Here is a 20,980-nt window from a genome sequence, read left to right on the forward strand (position 1 = left end):
GACAACAGTGCGTTGAAATTTATAAAGAAAATCACTGTTTTTGGGACCAGAAATCACCCAATCACTCCAACAAACAATGGAGGAATAGGCATTGCAACAATTATTCGCAATACTTAAGAAATATGACGCTCTCTGGTGAATTTTTAGCAGTTTCTTTTCCCACACTCTTTTTTATTTTTATCCAATAACAAAAAAATACATAGCAGAAGAGCTATTTTCTTTTTTTTTAATTGCACGTAACATTTTCAAGAGTAAGTAGACCGACACTTATGAGAAACGAAGCAGTACTGGTGATCAAAGAATATAATACTCACTAGGAGCTGGTGATGGACGGCAAAACAGTACCGTCTATGAGCTATTTCTTGCTCCGTAGTCCTGCAAGGCGTACTACAGTGTAGGAGGGTGTGTGAGCTATATCCTACGCCGTAGTCCTGCGAGGCCATAGAAGTGGTATACGCGTGCCTCCGTGAGGGACAAAACATACGCAAATGCGACACTGTGATTGGTCGAATTCATTTGTTGCCCACCATTATCAATACTAAAAAAAAGGTGGGGAAAAAATAAAATGTGAGACTGTGACAAGGACAAACAATAATAGCGCTTTCGCTGGTACTCCTACTGAAAGATACATAAGACTATCCCTTTCTGTCAGTTATCTCCACCACTCATGCCCAATCCAGTTTAATACTAGATTCATGTGCGAGGCGGACTACAAGGTAGGAGTGTGAATGGGGGCCTTTATAGTACTTTTACATGATGGGATGACATTGACACCCTTTGACACATCAACATCATTGACATGACTTTACTTGACTGGCTTTTGGCTTTGTCTGTGGTTTTTAATAGGATAGAGATAGGATAATAAAATTGATTACTGAAGCAATAGCGGATAGTTTTATTGCTATAATAGTGATATTATTCCTCGGATTCCTTGAATAATCGTAATTATTTTGAAGGTTTTTACTACATTTAATAGTTATACTTGTAAAAAATTATCCTTTCATCAGATGTATGAAAGGACTCGCGAAACGTACTACTTTTTCTAATTGTTAGGACTTGCTCGAGGAAAACAATCTGATAGAAGAGAAGAAACATATCACAAGTGAAGAAGTCGCTATGTGATTTGCAGTCAATGTTACTTGCATTTTCAAAAAGAATAAATATTGAAGATGGGAGACTCTGACATTACTTATGGGTCGACTATGTCGGCAGAGTCAATGAAGGTGATTGCTGAAAGTGTAGGTATCGCGACACTCGGCGACGACGCTGCTAAAGATCTCAGTGACGACGTATCATATCGACTCAAAGTGATCGTGCAGGATGCTATGAAATTTATGCATCACTCCAAAAGACAAAAACTATCAATCACTGATATTGATCATGCGCTTAAGGCTAAAAATTTTGAGGTATATTCATTGTCTCAAATATTTTCACTTAAGGTTACTCTAGTGTCCAGCATTTATAATTGTGTAGCTTAACTTCAAACTCTGGTAAATCCATTCCACCCTCTCAGCAAATATCTACCCTACTGCCTTTTCTTAATACCAAAATCGCATAATCGAACAGATGGATTTACCCGAGTTTGAAGTTAAGCGACTCAATTGTAGCTGTAGTTATTATTCATTTATAGCGATATATATATATTTCTTGTTTTTCAACAATCAACTACACTGTTAGTTTGTTTAGTCTGAAGTTGATAATTAATATTTTAAGGTAGTATTAATATATATATTTTTTTACTTTATTAAAGAAAGAATAATATTTGTATTTTGATGAATCCAACTGAGATGTATATGGCTTGTGATGTAGTCTTTATTATGTTACAGCCTCAATATGGATTTGTTCAGCCAGATTCATTACCCTTCAGATTTGCATCTGGGGGTGGAAGGGAATTACATTTTATAGAAGAGAAAGAAATTGATTTAAATGAAATTTTGTCAGCACCTCCACCAAAGATTCCATTAGATGTTTCTCTGCGAGCTCATTGGTTAAGTGTGGATGGTGTGCAGCCAACTGTACCCGAGAACCCGCCCCCACTTTCTAAGGAATCCCAAAAACTGGAATCAGTTGACCCCATCAGCAAGCTCAGTAAACCTGCCAACAAGGATTCAGCAGGTAGAGTAAAAGAATTGCCAGTAGGAGTGTTTTTTGAACAATCTCGAATTCATCTCATTTATTCATGATAAACTATAACAGCAGTTCTCAAACTTTTTTGGTAATGGATCCCTTTTGGAAAGCGCAAGAGCCCCAAAATTAAATAATTTACATTCGTCACTGTGGACCAGATATACCAATAGGCTACTTTCCTACTAGTCAAATCAGATTCTTTTTTAGAACTGTAAAAAGGATTTGCTAATATGGAATTTATATGAAAAAGAATGTAGTGATGTCATGGTCAACTCATGTACTTTTTATATTTCAATCCAAGTTATTAAATAGAAATTGTGCTTAAAAATAACTGATGTCTATGTTTTTCTAATAATTATCTGGTGCTTTATTTCGTACACAGTGTGACATCATTTATTTAAAGTAGAGGAAACATCCCTATAAAAGAGCTGTTTTTTTTTCTTATTATTACAAATATTCTCACAGAGCTCCAATAGTCTTTGCAAAGCCCTAGGGATCCGTGGAACACACTTTGAGAATGGCTGAACTATAACATACACAAGTAACACTACAACTAAGAAATCTTAACATAAATGAAATAAATAGTATACCGCCTCAGTATAATGCTAACCCAAAAGTTAGAGCTGATCTTCTGGCGATACCATTCTACATTTTTTATTTTAAGAACTTTATTGTGCGTGTAAGTGGCTGATCGTAAAATCAACAGATCATAAAATTCCTATGCACATCATGAAACACCACCATTCCATGATTTGACCAAGTTTTGCGCAATAGTACCTATAATGCTGTGCCTTATAAATAATACAATAAATCAATGAGAGAAACATCCAGAAAGCCTTTTTTTTTGTCAGGTAAACCAATATGCGGGAAGGCAGCACGGTTGAAGGCTTCTGAGTCAGTGCACGTGAAGCAGCTGGCCACGCACGAGCTGAGCGTGGAGCAGCAGCTCTACTACAAGGAGATAACCGAGGCGTGCGTCGGCAGCGACGAGGGGCGCCGCGCGGTATGTAACCACATACAATCATATCACGGTTGGTGGCATCCGAGTCGGCGTACGTGAAGCAGCTGGCCACGCACGAGCTGAGCGTGGAGCAGCAGCTCTACTCTACAAGGAGATAACCGAGGCGTGCGTCACCACATACAATCATATCACGGTTGATGGCGTCCGAGTCGGCGCACGTGAAGCAGCTGGCCCCGCACGCACGCACGAGCGTGGAGCAGCAGCTCTACTGCAATGCAAGGAGATAACCGAGGCGTGCGTCGGCAGCGACGAGAGGCGCCGCGGGGTATGTACCACATACAATCATATCACGGTTGATGGCGTCCGAGTCGGCGCACGTGAAGCAGCTGGCCACGCACGAGCTGAGCGTGGAGCAGCAGCTCTACTTCAAGGAGATAACCGAGGCGTGCGTCGGCAGCGACGAGAGGCGCCGCGGGGTATGTACCACATACAATCATATCACGGTTGATGGCGTCCGAGTCGGCGCACGTGAAGCAGCTGGCCACGCACGAGCTGAGCTTGGAGCAGCAGCTCTACTGCAAGGAGATAACCAAGGCGTGCGTCGGCAGCGACGATGGGCGCCGCGGGGTATGTCCCACATACAATCATATCACGGTTGATGGCGACCGAGTCGGCGCACGTGAAGCAGCTGGCCACGCACGAGCTGAGCGTGGAGCAGCAGCTCTACTACCAGAGATGTGAAAAATACTTTATAAAAAGTATTTCAATACAAAATACAAATACTTTCTTGATAATACTATTTCAAATGCAAAATACAAAATAGTTTTTGAATTTGTATTTAAATACAAAATACGAAATAGGTATTTTCAAAATACTTTTTTAAAATACAAATACTTTTCGATATAAGGTACTCTGAGTAGTGAATACCTAGTCTGAATTAAAAAGTATTATTCGGAATTTCCGAGTTGAAAAGACTATCTTTATTCTTTGAAATCAATCCTCTATCTAAAGTGCAATTTTCTAGTTGTTTGCTCATATTAACCGGTAGGATCTAGTTATGGATGATGGTTTTTATCGGCCAACTTTTAAAGCATTAATTTGTAATGTTTCACAGCTAGTATAATGCCTCTCGTTAGTGTGATAAAAACGTCTCGTTTGTGTTTCACCAGGGCAGAAAAGTTTGTTCTCCTCTCGTGCCTTGAAACCCTCCCAACACTCAAGATTCCACTTTTTTAACCACTCGCTACGCTTGTGGTCATGTGCGACGTTACTAAACAGATTCAACAGTTCCATGTTTTATAGACGGGTCTAACGCGAATTATATTCAATTACCTTGATTTACCGACGTTTCGAAGTTGTCTCCACTGAACGCCATTATTATCCTCGCGTTGTGCGAGAAGCAATTGAAATCAAGAAACACCCCAGGAATTTTAATAGGGAGGATGGTTTCAACTTATCGCCAACTTGGGAACCAGTGATACAGAAGTTAAAGCCAAAGGATCTATCTTCGGACGGGTGCGTGGATATTGTGAGTGTTTCGTGTCGGACTATTGACAATAATTAACATTATGTGTGGTGGGTGGTTTGAAAATGTGATGTCTACCCCAAACTTTTCCATACACTTTTCGTCGGGTAGATGCACAAATCTCTGTTTTGACATTTTGCTGGGACATCAGTCAGCCGCGACCACAACCAGTGAAACCTGTGTCGAAACGTCGGTAAATCAAGGTAATTGAATATAATTCGCGTTAGACCCGTCTATAATGTGAGTTAATATGTATCCTACGAATTATTTGTGATTTTTTGGCACCCTACAAATTTCCGTCACGGGTGCGGTTTTTTTTTAAATAATTAATTGTTTCTATGGAAAAACACAAAAACTAAAGTCAAAATTTTAAGGCTCTTTTGATTGAAATGGATTTTGCCTAGTATGTTTATGCTAAGTTATACGTTTCAGCTTTTTTGAGTTGAAAATAGTAGAGTTATAATTTTTTTCCAAAAAAAATTATGGAATCGAAACAAAAAACAAAATATCTCAAGAACCGCAACAAATACCGTAATATCCTTGCAGATGGTTATACTACGAATTATTTGTGATTTTTGGCACCCTACACATTTCCGTCACGGGTTTGGTTAGCTTAGTGTTAATAAAATGTTCCAATCAACATACAGATGTTATCTGTAGGCTGAGAGTAGACCTATAGTTATAGCTTAAAATCCTGTTATGTTTCTTTTTTATGTATAGATTAGATTATGTATTAACAGATTAATATCCTATTATGTTTCTTTTTTGTTATTTACATATATTAATATAGAATTATTTGGTTTTGTGCAGGAAGCCTTGCAGTCTCTGGCGTGCGACCCAGGTCTGCACGAAATGTTGCCGCGGATGTGTACTTTCATTTCCGAAGGTGTCAAAGTCAATGTTGTGCAAAACAACTTAGCGTTGCTGATATATTTGATGCGGATGGTCAAAGCGTTGCTGGATAATCAATCACTTTATCTGGAGAAATATGTAAGTAATTAAATACTGACCCGTCTTAATATATGTACCTCTAATTATGTTAGTAATTAACTGTTTATTTGTGTATTACAGCTACATGAACTAATTCCGTCGGTATCAACCTGCATAGTGTCTCGGCAACTTTGCCTAAGGCCTGAAATGGACAATCATTGGGCTTTGAGGGATTTTGCTGCACGACTCATGTCTCAAATTTGCAAGACTTTCAATACCTCTACGAATAATTTACAGACAAGAGTCACGCGGTAAGTACTATGCCGCGGGCACAGCTAGTAGGTACGATTATTATTTACACAAAGGACAACTCGTAAAATTAATAATTAATTTATTTCCAACAGATTATTCGCAAAGGCTCTCCAGTGTCCTTCTCAAACGGACAATGAACCGGGTGCTGGACCATCAATGGCTAATATGAAAGAATCAGAAAAGACTCCACTCGCTTCTCTCTATGGAGCAATACAGGGGTTAGCAGAACTTGGTCCAGAAGTAGTCAAGGTAATATTTCATCATTACTATGGGATTTGTTTACTGTTCAAAATGTAGCAGCTCAGTTGTTAAATGAATAGTTTTAATGAAATGAACCAATAATATTATAAAGCGTGTAAATCACTTTTAACCCCTTTTCTACCATGTTTCGACTTGTGATGAATATTCGTATTTTACATTTAATGGAACTATAGGCCTAATTGTATATCTATAACCACTCAACCGTCCGGCCCGCGAGACTGTTTTCCTGTCAACCGTCCGGGGTTTTTTAGCGACGCACGCCCCGCGCAGCGTATTCACAATTTTCTACAAAAATTATAACTACACTGCCATCTAATTTTTTTTAGAGCTAACTATTTAGTTAGGCTACGTTGTCGCATCAAGAGAATTAGTAAATAATGCCGCAATATTCCATTAGATGGCTCTGAAATCAATTCTTTCTTCCACCCCTTTGGATAGTAAGGTTCCCGCGGACGGTCAAGAGCATATTTTTTTCGGATACTATCGTCGGACGGTCAAGTGGATAAGTTCAAACACATTTGATTCCTAAGTATAAGAGAAAAACTACATGTATCCCAAATAGTTACATTATAAAAAATAATTTGAAGACGAGTCACATTTCTCGAATGTCCAATGTGCTTAGGTTTAAATTCTATATTGCCACATATGAAAAGGGTTAAAACCAGCGAAATGATATACATGGAAGTATTCTGTCCGCTCAATTATGACCCAACGCAAACTACCCCGCGATAGGCGGTACTTACAAACTGCTCGATTGGCAATCTCAGTACGCGACCGAGATGACAGTCAGTGACAAATGGCTAAATTGATTTATAAAAACAACGTTTTTTGTAATTAAAAATATATTCATGTGTCGTGAAGTGCTGCAGAAGTTATTTTAGTTCATACCAAGGACAGTGGAATCACTTTTCACTTGTAGTAAACAGATAACTTCAGTAAAATTTGGAAAATCATGACGATTTGTTTTCAATACTACCGTGCTAAGCTAAAACGTAACAACTGCATACGACTTTCATAACAACATACGACTTTTTAAATTGCGAGGATAATAGGGATGGTGTTATGCCAAATGAAGTAGACTATTTTATTAACTTGTGTTTGGTTTAGGTATTTTATATATAATTATAAATAAATTCCTTCTTACAGATTTGTATTTTCCTTTTTTATTTCATGAGATGGAGCTATAAAAAAACTACCTACTTATTTCAAATTAATAATCAAATTTGGTATTGCCATTTTACATTACTTTCCATTCAGATTCCCACAAGATGCTATTCGCAGAGAACTATGGAAAAAAGCGTCCAATTAGAGAGACATGAAATTGAGTGGATGCCTGGCAAGATATCTAGAATGGTGTACTTTCGTTTGGGCCAAATACGTTTCGCCAAATTTCACTTCCCAACAAACTTATCGCAATAGTTTCATTTCCCAAAGAAACCTTTAGCAAATTCCGCAGCCTCCTCTCTATTAGTACCTATGTAAATTGTATGCCATGCAATATTTTGGGACATGTAAGTTATGCTTAATAATACATTTGGGTTTACTATTGAATGGGCCAAAAACGTTTCCCAAAGTATCACATCCCAAACTATGTTTCCCAAATTATCATTTCCCAAAAAAATGTTTGGCAAAACAACTTATCGCAAATTTTTAGTTAGCAATAGTCTTTTTTGGCAAGTTATTGTTTAGCAAATAATTACTTAGACAAGTTTCATTTTCCCAAATATTATTTAGTCAAATGTATCATTAAGCATAACTTCCATGTCCCAAAATATTGCGTGGCATATAATTTACATACCAATAGAGAGGAGGCTGCAGAATTTTATTTGTCTGGTATTTAATTGATCATTACATATACATAGTAAAATGTAACGTCAAAAAAAACATTCTTACTGCCAAAAATATGTAGTAAATGATCACTAAAATTAAAACTCCATTTTAATGTAAAATGATAACCAAATTTGTTACATCTTGCTATTTTATTAAAGCAAATAACACCAAAGTAATCATTGTAACCCAAAAATATTAAATAACCACCAATATGTAAACCACATTTTAGTTTAATACTTATGTCATGCAAATTCTTTACTTCTCGTTATTCTATTAAATTAATTAATCCACTTTGATGACCTTTTTCTAGTACATAGTATTTCGTTTCTGTAAGGACCGCAGTTCTAACCTAACCTAACCCACTTTTCTAATAGCATTTCGATTCTGTGAGGGTCACAGTTCTATTCTAACTTAACCTAACCCACTTTTCTGATAGCGGTTCCATTTTGTGAGGATCGCAGTTCAAACCTAACCGAACCCACCCAAATTACGTAGAATTTAACGTACCTATATTAGCATTACAAAAAGTACTTTAAATAGAGATGCCTGTTTGTCAAATTTGCGAAGTGACAATTTTGACCAAACATCTTTTTGGAATATAATATTAGACAATAAAAAACGTTTGCTAAATAAGTTTTTGTCCTAATACAATTTGACAAAGTAGAATCATGCCAAATGATTATTTGACCAAATAAATTATATGCGAAGTGTCACTTTGCTAAAGGTTCCTTTGGGAAATGAAACTATTGCGATAAGTTTGTTGGGAAGTGAAATTTGGCGAAAAGTATTTGGCCCAAACGAAAGTACACCGCGCGAACGGCTGTGGTCCCATACAAAATTTTCATTTTGCACCTTTTTCTACTGACAAACTTGCTTGACCGGCTATATACATATAAAATATTCTGAACTGAAAGTGGGGATTTATTGTGACTCCGCCTGTTCAAATAGTTTTGACCCGATTCTTGTACCCATGTAAATTTTGCAGACTGTATAGCCAGTCCGATTTCTAAGATCAAGTTCGCCATACATTTACTGTGGCGTACTTGATCTTAGAAAAACGGACAGACTATACCTGAACGTGACTTCGCACTGCCATACAGATAGATAATAAAATATACAAAATACTTATTATAGCGGAATACATTTATACAACAATGATATATATTTACTTATGTTGAGTTAGTCTGTCATGTCATAACAACATTTTAACTAGTTATCTTTTAATCTGCATTAAATTATTATACGTGAATTATTTGACTGGTTCTTCACTGTATGGCATAAACCTATCCCTGTCCAAGTCATATTCTAATCAAATATGAACCGCGAACTCTAAGCGGCCAGTACGTACAGCAAGAAGGTTATTAGCGGATTAATGTCGCTGATTGGTAGTTATTGACATGATATGCATTTCATCTACACTTAGCTATGTACCATTAGAGTAATAAAGATGACTCTTATTTTGTTTACCAGCTTTGATTACAGGCTCTGTAAACGCGTCGTCCTATTTGAATGTAGGCTTAATTGTGTATGTGTGCTAATTTGGCCCGAGAATTTGAACGGTAATGTTCCTAAAGGCGGTTTCCATACTAAATATATGCGTTCACTGGTTAAAACTAGCAGTCACTTAGTAAATATTTGAAACGTACTCGTGTAACAGTGGCATATATTTTGTGTGCAGGTGTTGATCTTGCCGCGCGTGCGGTGGCTGGGCGAGCGCGTGGAGGGCGCGCTGACAGGCACGGGCGGCGCCGACCGCCTGGCCGCCGGCAACCTCAAGCACCAGCTGCTCAAGGTGCTGGCGCCCGTGCTGCGCCAGCTGCGCCAGCCGCCCGACCAGCCCGACGATTACAAGTAACTGCTATGCCATTCATACCTCAACCTACACCGCCCAGTGGCGGATTTGCAGTCTTTGCCGCCCTAGGCCCCAGGCCCTGTAGCCGCCCCTTTCAAGGCACCCATAATATTGACTACATTTTGAGTTATTTCTTGTTATCATCAGCGAATTTTTTGTCACAATTTGCCGCCCCTAAATATCTTGCCGCCCTAGGCCCGGGCCTACTGTGCCTTAGGGCAAATCCGCCACTGACACCGCCCTTACGCCTTGGCTTATGACTTTAATAACCGAAATACTTACCTTTTAACCTCAGAAATACGTGGTCGTGGTTACATACCGTTTACTGTATTCCTCCGTATATTATATCCGTTTATGGAAATCTTCAGATGAAGTGTTCAGAATTTACAGAAGCAATAACATGAGCTAGCGGGCATTGACGCAACTTTCATTACGTAAAATGTGCAGCACGTTGTAGTCCCGCCACCTAACAGTGACGGTTCATGAAGTCCTAATAAAAATTAGCGCGAGAACTTAATCCCAATTTCCCAACTTCTGTAGTAGATAATGTTCTATTGAATTTATTGAAGTGGGTTTTGCCAATAACTTACAGAAAAAAATCTATCAAAATGCGACCCGGGTCCTAATGGTATGCATGTGTGGTCTGCAGGCGCGACTACGGCTACCTGGGCCCTAGCCTGCAGCAGATGGTGAGCAAGCTGCGCGCGTCGCCGGCGGGCGGCGCGGCGGGCGGCGCCGTGGCCGTGGTCACGTGCACGCCGCCGCTGCTGCCGCCCGCGCCGCCCACGCCGCATCTGCCGCACTCCGGCCTCGCCTCCAAGACCGTCGGTAAACTATCACTTTCAACTTATATTGTTTATTAACTTAGTTAACACTTAAACATATCCCACTACGACGCCCACTGCGGTGTACGATGTACAGAATTATTTATTCTACGTGTACCATATAGGTAGGGACCAATCCCTCCAGTGCACAGTAGCCTGAGTTGAGCGGCTTTCGGAACTATCAAGTTACAAGTGATTCTATTTTTAGTCGACGTCTGTCCGTAGATAGCCTGGGCACCCGAAACGTGATGATGAGCGCCGGGCCCGGGCCGCAGTCGCCGTCGCCGGGCACGCCGCCCCCGCAGAAGTTCGTCATTGTTTCCCAGCCGAAACCGCCACAGGTTAGTGTCAGCGCGGCATCACACGCCCATCTAGCCATCTCAAGTAAATACATCGCACCCGACCTGGGGCCAATAATTTCGCAGATGTGAACACATAGGTAAGCTTTTATATAGTGTATGTTGTTTGCACGTAACTCTTGTTGGAATGTTGTTTCCATTAATAACAGAATAGAATAGAGGCTTGGTGTCAACACACTTGTTCCCAAAGCGATGACGCCTCTAATGAACATTTGTACGTTTCCACTAGATGCATATGCATCATCGGAATCATTCCGATCCTTGTAGCGCTCATGCTTGTAAAAAAGCGTAAAGTATTTGATCAGTTTATGGGATATTTTGGACTTTCTGCTATTCTGGTTTCTATTGCCAATTTGGCACGGCAGCATATATTGAAGCATAAGTTGCATGCCTGCATGTCAATATACGGTGCCGTTAAATTGAATAACTGGAGATAATCTAGAAATATTATTAAAAAAATCTATTCTTCTAGACTTGTACTGGGATGTCCTGTTGAATGACTGTCACTGTGTTTAATTTTTATATTCATATTAGAGCATATATGTACATACATGGAGTATGCACAACAATATTGTTCGTGGTGATATGTACAAATACCTACATGAAACTTAGGATCCCCAATCAAATAAAATATTGTAGGCATTTATGGAATTGAAACGAACATTTCCAATCAAAATGTACGTATATACTCTAATGTATAGTAAGTGTTCCGCATTTTGTTCTGCATGCCCAACGTAGGTAGAGTTGAGCACAACCAAAGTGTTGTTTTGTTTGGTCGCTAGAGTCAGCCGGCGAGTAGCGCGGGGCACGTGGCGGCGCACAGCCCGCAGCCCGCGCCCCAGCGGCCCCAGAACGTCCAGGTATGCGCTAGTGCACCTGCTGGCCGCCTACTCACATACATTACCACTTCATCCTTACTATGTTATATAATTTATTTGTTATTAATGCGCCATCAAAAGGTTTTGCCATATTTTGAAGATAGTGCATTGCATATTATAATTTACAAGTGATATATCATCAAATCATCATTACAATTTATAAGTTTTAATTAATATCCACACTAATCATTGCTAAGGGTGGTATTCAACCTGTCATATTTCTTTGTCCTATGTATATTTTGTTTCACATGTTGCTTATAAGAGAGTGAGGCGCAATGACATTGGACCAAGATATTTGACAGTTGGAATACTATCCTAATACACACCGTTGGGTTTCTTATTAATACGTCCTTGTAATATGTCGCAAACCAAGCTAAGTTTAAATAATGATAGCTCGTAGCGTGCCAATAATTGACATAAAGATACAATACCCTATTACCCATTCATGGGTAAAATATTTCTCACGCCACTACATAATGCTGTCTACCTACTTTGCAAGTGTTAGATACTTACCTGACACCTTGCCTACCACAATAAATATCATATTGTTGATATGTGCCCGATACCGATAGAAAATCGTGATATACATTATACTTACAGTTAGGTATAATTGATGTAAGAAGCAAAGATAATTTAAAAAAGAGGAATACTTTCAAAGTGCATTATGTAGTCAGTACATTGTCTGTCACCTTTCGACATAAATAATTAACACTTTTAGAACACCATTTGACTTTGATCCTTATTTTTTTATTGATAAGTGTCAAATTTATAAAATGTCAAAAAATATCGATATAATACTCGAGAGTAGGCCAAAGGTTATGGCGCCATCGCTGAGAAGATGGCACCATACATTTGGCCTATTCTAAGGCTATGTTCAATTACACAGATCACGACATCTCTACACACTACTAGGCTTCCTGTAGTCACCGCGCAGTGCTGTATGACCTTTTCGTTAAGCCAAAGTATACAAAATAGTTACACGCGATATTCATTTATGAGAGCTTGCTTGTATTTAGTCCAACTCCATTACAATATATGTTATAAGTCGTCAATAATTAAGTATATGGCAATATATTTAGTACTAAAGATATTCTTTGATAATAAAAAAAACAGATAATAGGTACATAAGCGCGCCTTTCGCGACGTAGGACAGAAATACTGTTATCCGTCTTTCCTGCACGTTATTTTCGAAGTGTGCGTAACTTCTTCTATTACAATATGATTGGCGGCCAAGCTAGTGATGAATGTGTTACGTAGTGGTTAGCGTGTGTTGTGCATGTACTGTGGTTTCCGTAGTCGGTGGTGGTGACGAGCGGGCCGGCGGGCGCCGCCCCGCCGCCGCAGAAGGTGATGGTGGTGGGCCTGCCGCCGGCGCCCGCGACCGCGCCCGTGTCCGTCGCGGCCCCGCCCGCGCACGTGTCCGCAGCCGCCTCCTCAAGCCAGGTTAGCCAGGTCCGTATTTTCACTATCCTATCCAGTGTCTCAATCTTCCGTTCAGAAAATTGATGAGATTTATGTCGAAAACCATCACATCTTCGCAATCGCAAACATGCTAAATCGACTACTTAAACTGGTTTTTTTTGTGCATGATTTACATATATCAAATTAATCAAGTTATAATTAACTCTGGATCTTACATAAATCCACATGTACAGACATCTGCAATTAATATGTTACACAACGAAGGCCGCAAAAATATAGAAAACGATCTTATTTCTAGACTCGTTCATAACTCTCATAAGAGAGTGCCACATATTTTTGCGGCCTTCGAAGAGTAACATGTAACATATTATTACTGTGCGTGTGCAGTTAGCAAACTATTCGCTTTTTACCTCTGCAGGGGTGCAGACTGTAGTGGTATTACATTCAATTGATAGCGAAGGACAACATGACTCGCTGCCCAGCAGATATTATGTACACATTCCAGAAAGAATTAGTAAGCGGAATTATTTAAAAAATAATTACTAAACTTCTACTACAGTTTTTGTGATTATAGGAATTTTCAGTATAACTTTAGTATATAGTTGAATTCAATATGTGCCAGGAGATATTCCCTAAAGATTAGTATCTGGCTGTCGCAACATACAAATTATGAGGTTCTTATTTCATACCCATACAAATACTAAAAAGTACGGAACTCTCGGTGGGCGAGTCCGATTCGCACTTGTCCGGTTTTTATAGATATTGTTGTTTGACCAATTACTAACAAAAAGATGGCTTAAGTGAAATGAAGTGTATTTGCATGCATGCTACTGTGCTTATTTATAGCAAATAAAATTTGATTGATTGATTGATTGGCGCTTCCGGATATAAATAGTACGCCTATTAAGCAGTTTCCAATGAAGCATAAAACTTACAATGTTGGTTAAATGTACCTACGGTTGGTTGCGTTAAGCTAGAATGATGATTGAACGCGTGGTGTTGTCGGGCAGGCGCCGGTGTCGGTGGTGGCGAAGCCGGTGTTCGCGCGCGGCGGCAGCGCGCCGCAGCCGCCGCCCGAGCTGGACGACCTCTCGCACCTCGCCTGACGCCCATGTCGCGCCAACACGCTACCCAAGAAGAAACCCTCCTGACACGCCGCAGCCAAATCTTCCTCTACCAGCGAGAATACACTTTAATATTTTCTCATAGATCATTATATCTTGTAATATTTGACGAGAGGTCTCTAGCTCTATATTTAGATGTGTTAGATGAGTCCATTTAAGAGTTAAGGGGCTATATAATTTTGTAGTACGACAAGATAAAATACAATAATCTTACTTATGTCCTAATTGCAGCAACTCATCACGCGCGCTTACGAAAAAATTTTCCCCACGCGTAAAATTGCATCGTATGCTCGTTATTTTTTCCTGCTGCACTATTTAAGTTACTCGTAGGTACTAAATAATAAATATCGATTGACTATGCCCACTTGACACAAACAACAACTCATCCCTCTTGATCCTTTGACGCCTTTACATAACAATACACCTGCGGATAATCAATTTAAAGAGTTATTTTTGTACACAACCCATAAACAGCTATGAAGAATGTATTCCAAATAAATCAATCAGTCTTCTCTATTTACTAGCCTCTGCCAGGCGTCGCTACAAATAGGTACATGGCGCCACACCAGTATTGGTGTCTATGCCTAGCAATAGTAGTTGCCGCGCACCGCTATGCAACGGACGCCTGCAGCCTCATATCTATCGTAATAGACGCGTTTTGTTAGAGAGTGAACTTTTTGTACCTAGTACTATTATTTATTCTGTGCCTCTGCTATCGGCTGGCGACCGCGAATCAAAATCCATACTCTGTTAAATGGATCAGCCAAGTTTATGAATTATGTGTTTTACTGTCCATAACGCAAGTTATTATTTAAAATAACAGGTATTAATTAAAAAATAAAAATTTTCTAATAAATTTCATGATAGTGTTAAGTTAACTATCTCTTAAGTAAGTAAAAAAAGTTATTTTATACTTAAGCATAATAGCGTAACCTAGATATAAGGTAACTGCACAGAACCGTGCTGCTACAGTTTACTTCTGCATATTTATAAATTATAACTGTTTGTAAATTTAATAAACGACTATGCTTAAAACCGATATGTCGTTTTTCATTTGTATCTCTTAACATATCTTTAACCGATAGCGCGACGCCAACGAGGTAATGTTTTTTTCAGTCTATGCATGTATATAGGTGGATCAACTTTTTTGTGTTTTTATCCCGTTGCCCAAGAGACTATAGTCAAACAGTTTCTTAGAAGAAATGTATCAAGTTTTGCTAACATTCTTAGTTCTTAGTAGTTAATGCAGTAATTAAACCTTTTTTTGCCTTCTTGTAATTTGTCCATGAGTAATCTTACCATAAAATCTTGGTTTTAACCAAAACACCGAAAGAAAGATACAAATGTTGATACACCCACGTATAAGTCATAATAGTCATGCTACTTCAGTCACACTCAGTACTTTTTATACTGAGACTGACTGAATTAGCATAACGCTTTCTTGCGTTTCCGTGAAAATCCGATGACAAAGGATGGTTCACTAGATCCTGTATGTTTGTTCCTCTGTGGAACTGAAACCAAACGCGTGGGCGCTTTTGATGATTCTTACGTCAATCGAATAGGAAGTGTATTACTGCAGTGTTATGCCGCCAGAGTGCAGCACTAGTTCACGTAGTAAACCATAGAGTAACTTATACATACTAGGCCTTAAACGGTTTTTTTGACAAGGGTTCACTATGATATTGATGCACCAAGGCGGTTTGTTTACAAGAGGCCTACCGCGAAAATCGATATTTCGTTATCTGCCTCTTTATCGATCGAATAGGCAAGAGTGATAGAGAGACAGAAACCGAACTTTCGATTGTCGTGTTTCACGGTAGACCCTGTTATTGTACTAGTGACGCCCCGTCGGCCTAAGTCGCAAACCTCGTAACTCCTCCGGGGGAGTTACGACATTTGCGACTATAAGTATTGTTGTCCAAGGTAGCAATTACTAATTTCCTTGAAATGGAGTTACGAGGTTTGCGACTTAGGCCGACGCGCCCTCTACGTAGAGTTTTGAATAATATTCCCTATTGTTTTAACGGTCCGAATGCCAAGACTAAAGACATGAACATGACAGTAACAACTAAACAATATGACGATAAACACCAAATAAACACGATAAAGTCTGTGCGGAAAGAGAAGAGTCGTGGCAGAAACGGGAACTAACATTTTAAATTTTATATGGCAATCAAACGTTTGACTCCTGTCTTGTAAAAAGTAAACAAACTTCTGTCAATGTATATTTTTATTAACAAAAACCGCAAGTTTTATGTATAAAATATTTTCAAAACACGATAAAATCGTACCTACATAAAACCACGAAGAAAATTATATTTAACATTGTTCGGTTTTGTCAGCGGGAAGAAAACGGCTAAAAGCCGACTATCGACTTACAAAAAATCGCGGTACGTGTTTCCGCTATTCGCGGGTATTGATGTTGTATTTAAGATTAAATAATTACCTATTTAATAAGCTCCCTAAGTAACTTGTCTCCGGTACATAATCGGTAAGTATATTCATTCAAAATATATTAATTTTCATAAATATGCAGGTCATTCATGATCTTTAAAATAACTGACAAATAGTCTTGATACTTGCCATTTTATACATATTTGTATGTAATTTCTTTTTCAGGATTGTGTAAAAGTACCTACGGTATCTCGAATAAAAGACCGCTAAGTAGGTGATATGCAAGAATTCGTAATCTACGTGCCGGATTCAAGCACATCCAGTTCAGATGAAGATAGTTCTATGAGTGTCCCTGGTTGTTTTGAAGCTAGCTCAAACATAAGTGACATTGAATATTTTAATTCAGACTTCGATTACAAAGAACAAAACTTTTTCTAATAAAATATTTCTTTATTTGTAAGTTCGTTTACTAGGTTCTGAATAAAACTTTTTCTAATAAAATATTTCTTTATTTGTAGGTTCTTTTAGTTACGAAATTATATTTCATTCTTTTGACTTTTCGGCGAAGTAAATATAGTAAATATCGTGAGATGAGAGAACCGGACATATCCCAATAAGGCCTACCTACTTATGCACTATTTTTATTCATATTCATATTTATTATTAATAATGTACACATACACATTACAAGTCAAGTTTACAATGGGTGAAATATATCCCAGATAAAATTACAGTTCTATTGCCCAATTTCTACCCGATCTACCCGGTTTTAATAACTGTTGGACTGCACAGATTAGGCAGTACATAAATGAGACTCGTATCTTGTTTGGTACTAAAATTACAGGTGTATTGGGCAGATTCTTAACTAGTTTTAGCAGTTTTGTCAATTGCAGTCACTTTTTAGTATCTGAGATATAAAAACAAGTGTGTTTTAAAAAGAAAACTAGTGCCTGCGCTAAATCAGAGGATTGAGTTGACGAGCCGACACCACCACCAGGCTCCGTTTAGTAAGCCGTGGTAAAAAACCGGAACAAAAGGGATTCAAGTATCATGACCTTTAGTGTCGTACTATAATCACGTGACCAGTGTTGTCAGCATAGCAAAAACCATAAAATAGCACTGGCGCGCCCTCAAATCCCACGACTCTTCTCTTTCCGCACAGACTCTAATATATCATGAAAAAAATAAACAAAAAGAATCGCCGTAAAAGTACAGATGTAGCGTACATAATAATAAAATTGTCCTTCGTATTTTCACGGAAACCTACGTACGTGACTTGCTATTTCAGTCGGTCTCAGCACAAAAAGTAATGAGGTTGACTGAAGTAGGTACCTAGCATGACAAAATACGAACTTTTCCGAGAAAATACGAAGGAAAACAACTATGCACTACATCTGTAGGTATGTATGTTGAGTGGGATTCAATGTCCGCTTCGTAGTGCGTAGAATGTCCGCCGTAGAACGTAATAACCAACGAACTGTAATAACGGATTATAACGCGTAGCTGTCTATAATGAATTTTCACCACACCAGCTGGTAAAGGCTCTCTTAATTGTTCAAACTCTATGGGAAAGTGGTGTTTTATCCACATTTGTGGCGAAGTAATATTAGAATGCAAATATTTAGTTGTGTGTTATGTTATGACGGCTGGTAGAATTGAGTTTTAAAGGATGAATTTGAATGATAAATAATTTATTAACGTTTCATTTGGTTTGAATTTATTTGATATTTTGCATTGGTGTGGTAAAAAAAATTGTTTTTCACTCGGTGGCAAAATTTGTTTAACCCGCGTGCCTTGAAACCCTCGCAGCGCTCGAGTTTCCACTTTTTCAAATTGAATCTTTCGCTTGCTCGGGCATCAGTATTAGCACGAGCGGTTAAACAACAACTTTGCCCCCTTGTAAAAAAAATAGTATTACTATTAACCGACTTATTATTAAATAGGTTTGTATTTCAGATTCGATATGAAGACGAAAGGTCGAAAGAGGACGACCGATTCGTAACCGGTTTTCCATACAAACGTATTCCCCATTTTCCTTTTACGAGCTGGTGTGGAGAAAAAAAAATTGGGGGAGTATTCATAATTTCCTTCATTTGGAGCAAAGTAAGTTAGTCCATTTTACGGTATTTTTCTTTAATATTTAGGTAAAGGAGAGTGCGGAGGACTTGCCCAGATTGTATTATTGTACCTAAACTATAACCATTATGTAAAAAAAGACTTATACTCTAAATATTTTTTTATTTAAGTTATATAGAAAATCTTATTTGTGTTATTGCTCGACTATATGTTATGGCACTGTTATCATAATGATCTAAAACAGACATTCTACTGTTGAGAATGCCTTCCGTCCGCCGTTTCGCGTTTGTAAGTCATGCGATGCAAAGGCAATCGCTAATCAGTTATAAATATTAAATCACTTCAATGCGCATACCTACGATACAACATGTGATTCGGTTATTAGAGTATCGTATAGGTGCATTAGTCTGTGAGAGTCGCGTCGCCAGTCGCTGGCGAACAAGCGGCACGGCGTAGAGCGCGACAACGGGTGACCCGGCGACCAGTGTCCGCGGCGCGGCACGAGTCGCGGGCGGCGGCGCGCGGCTGACCGCCGGACGACTGCGCTCCCGTGCTCCCGCGGTCTCGCGACCCAGTGCATTCTGTCGCGGACGCAGCTAGGGCACACTCGGCCACGACTGCCGTCGCCTCGGTCCTATCGCTACTTTACGACGTATTCCCGCCAAATATTTTAATATACGTGTAATACGTCTTTGCGTTTCATGGCATAAGTGCGCTATTTTGTTTTGTAATGCGTTGTTTTAATGTGTTTTTGATTCTTTTGTTTATGTTTTTACCGAAGTCGACGGAGGCGATTCGATGGCTGTAAGTACTAACGCTAATTTATATTCTAAGCTACCTATTAGGTACATAGGTAGGTAGATAGTATGTATATATTTGAAATAATTATATTACTTATAATTATAACTACATACTTATTAAGTTATTTTGTAATCATTTATGAATTATAAATGCAAAGAAATGGTCAAGAAGTGAATCAATATACCTACCTAGTATAATAAGAGCCACGCTCACCTTTCAAACTACTTAGACGAAGAGACAGCCTGACGGTTAATTACTTACCAAATCTACCTAGTATAATAAGAGCCACGCTCACCTTTTAAACTACTTAGACGAAGAGACAGACTGACGGTGACGGTTAATTACTTACCAATTATTGTTAGTGTCAGTGTTCTTAACTGTTAGAAACTTGGTGGACGTTATTCTTAGTGTCAACGGTTAAAAAAATAAGCGACACTGGGTAAGTACCAACTATTCTAAAGTACTTAATTATTTATTATTCGTAATATTTATTGACCGTAGTTTTTGATTTTCCTTGATTTATCTTTTGCCAGCTTTAAGTACCAAAGTATTTTGCAGACTTGTTTTTTTTATGTAGGGTGTACTTATAACTACGAGTAGCATAACGCATGATTAGAAATCGTTACATTTAAATAAAGGCTGTCCGTGGTGATCCAGCGTGGAAATGCTGCGAGCATCATGGGCATCTTTGCACCGGGAACGGCAGGGAGCGGTTTGTTTTCTTAAATTTATAGTTTTAATTTTTATTGGTGCTAGTTGTAGTTTGTATTCCTATAAATCAAACTATGTATTCATTTATATTAATATTAATACATCATTCAATTTAATTATTAAACTAATAGGTAGCTCACGACCTAAGCATGTAAGTACTTATTTAGTACATTTGAATATTATTTTGGGGTTTAGTTACAGCGTCTGCTCAGATAAGTATATTCTTACAACGTTATGTAGGACGTGTTTCCCTATTTTTTATTTTGCTTGATATCTCTATTTGTTTATGTACTGTAAGCTGCAGACATAACTGACCCCCCACGCATAGAAATTTGTTTGCAGGGGTCAGTAATCTCTGCAGCGTACTGTAGGTACAGTCGCCATCAGATATATTGGAGAGGCCAAGGTGTTCATAAATATCTCAACTCGCCTTTATTGTCAAGGCGTTAGAGTGCGTTCAGATATTTTAGAACACCTCTGCCGCTGCGGTAATCCGGTATATCTGAGGGCGACAGTAAATCACACTTCATATGCTGCCTGCCAAGCGAAAATATTCGGAATATTAAAATCGCCTTTGCGACTATTTTTCTTAC

General features: G+C 38.7%; 2 protein-coding genes across 3 annotated transcripts in view; both read left to right on the forward strand.

The window, feature by feature from the left end:
* Positions 1-838: 838 nt before the first annotated feature.
* On the forward strand, positions 839-15,444 carry LOC134678886 (transcription initiation factor TFIID subunit 6). 2 transcript variants are annotated; one of them, XM_063537628.1, is made up of 11 exons: positions 839-1,406; positions 1,827-2,115; positions 2,979-3,130; positions 5,424-5,603; positions 5,685-5,854; positions 5,948-6,104; positions 9,625-9,797; positions 10,448-10,626; positions 10,848-10,963; positions 13,156-13,311; positions 14,292-15,444. In XM_063537628.1, exons 1-11 carry the CDS (start codon positions 1,170-1,172, stop codon positions 14,385-14,387), a joined length of 1,905 nt encoding a protein of 634 aa, XP_063393698.1. In that variant the 5' UTR covers positions 839-1,169; the 3' UTR covers positions 14,388-15,444. The 2 variants fall into 2 exon arrangements, with proteins under 2 accessions (XP_063393698.1, XP_063393699.1); XM_063537629.1 differs by lacking the exon at positions 13,156-13,311.
* Positions 15,445-19,388: 3,944 nt separating this feature from the next.
* The window catches only part of LOC134678890 (protein Wnt-5-like), a 32,902-nt gene continuing 31,310 nt past the window's right edge, over positions 19,389-20,980 (forward strand). The window contains exon 1 of the mRNA XM_063537635.1: positions 19,389-19,679. Within this exon, the coding sequence (XP_063393705.1) occupies positions 19,606-19,679 (74 nt within the window). The 5' untranslated portion in view covers positions 19,389-19,605. The remainder of the gene's footprint in view (positions 19,680-20,980) is intronic.

The sequence above is a fragment of the Cydia fagiglandana genome, chromosome Z (assembly GCF_963556715.1).
Source record: "Cydia fagiglandana chromosome Z, ilCydFagi1.1, whole genome shotgun sequence".
Lineage (NCBI taxonomy): Eukaryota > Metazoa > Arthropoda > Insecta > Lepidoptera > Tortricidae > Cydia > Cydia fagiglandana.

Excerpts from the sequence above, each read along its gene's own strand:
- LOC134678886 (XM_063537628.1), top strand. The coding sequence starts at position 1,170 with ATGGGAGACTCTGACATTACTTATGGGTCGACTATGTCGGCAGAGTCA. Across the intron at positions 3,131-5,423 it reads GCGACGAGGGGCGCCGCGCG|GAAGCCTTGCAGTCTCTGGC; the intron begins GTATGTAACCAC and ends GGTTTTGTGCAG. Across the intron at positions 5,855-5,947 it reads TTACAGACAAGAGTCACGCG|ATTATTCGCAAAGGCTCTCC; the intron begins GTAAGTACTATG and ends TATTTCCAACAG.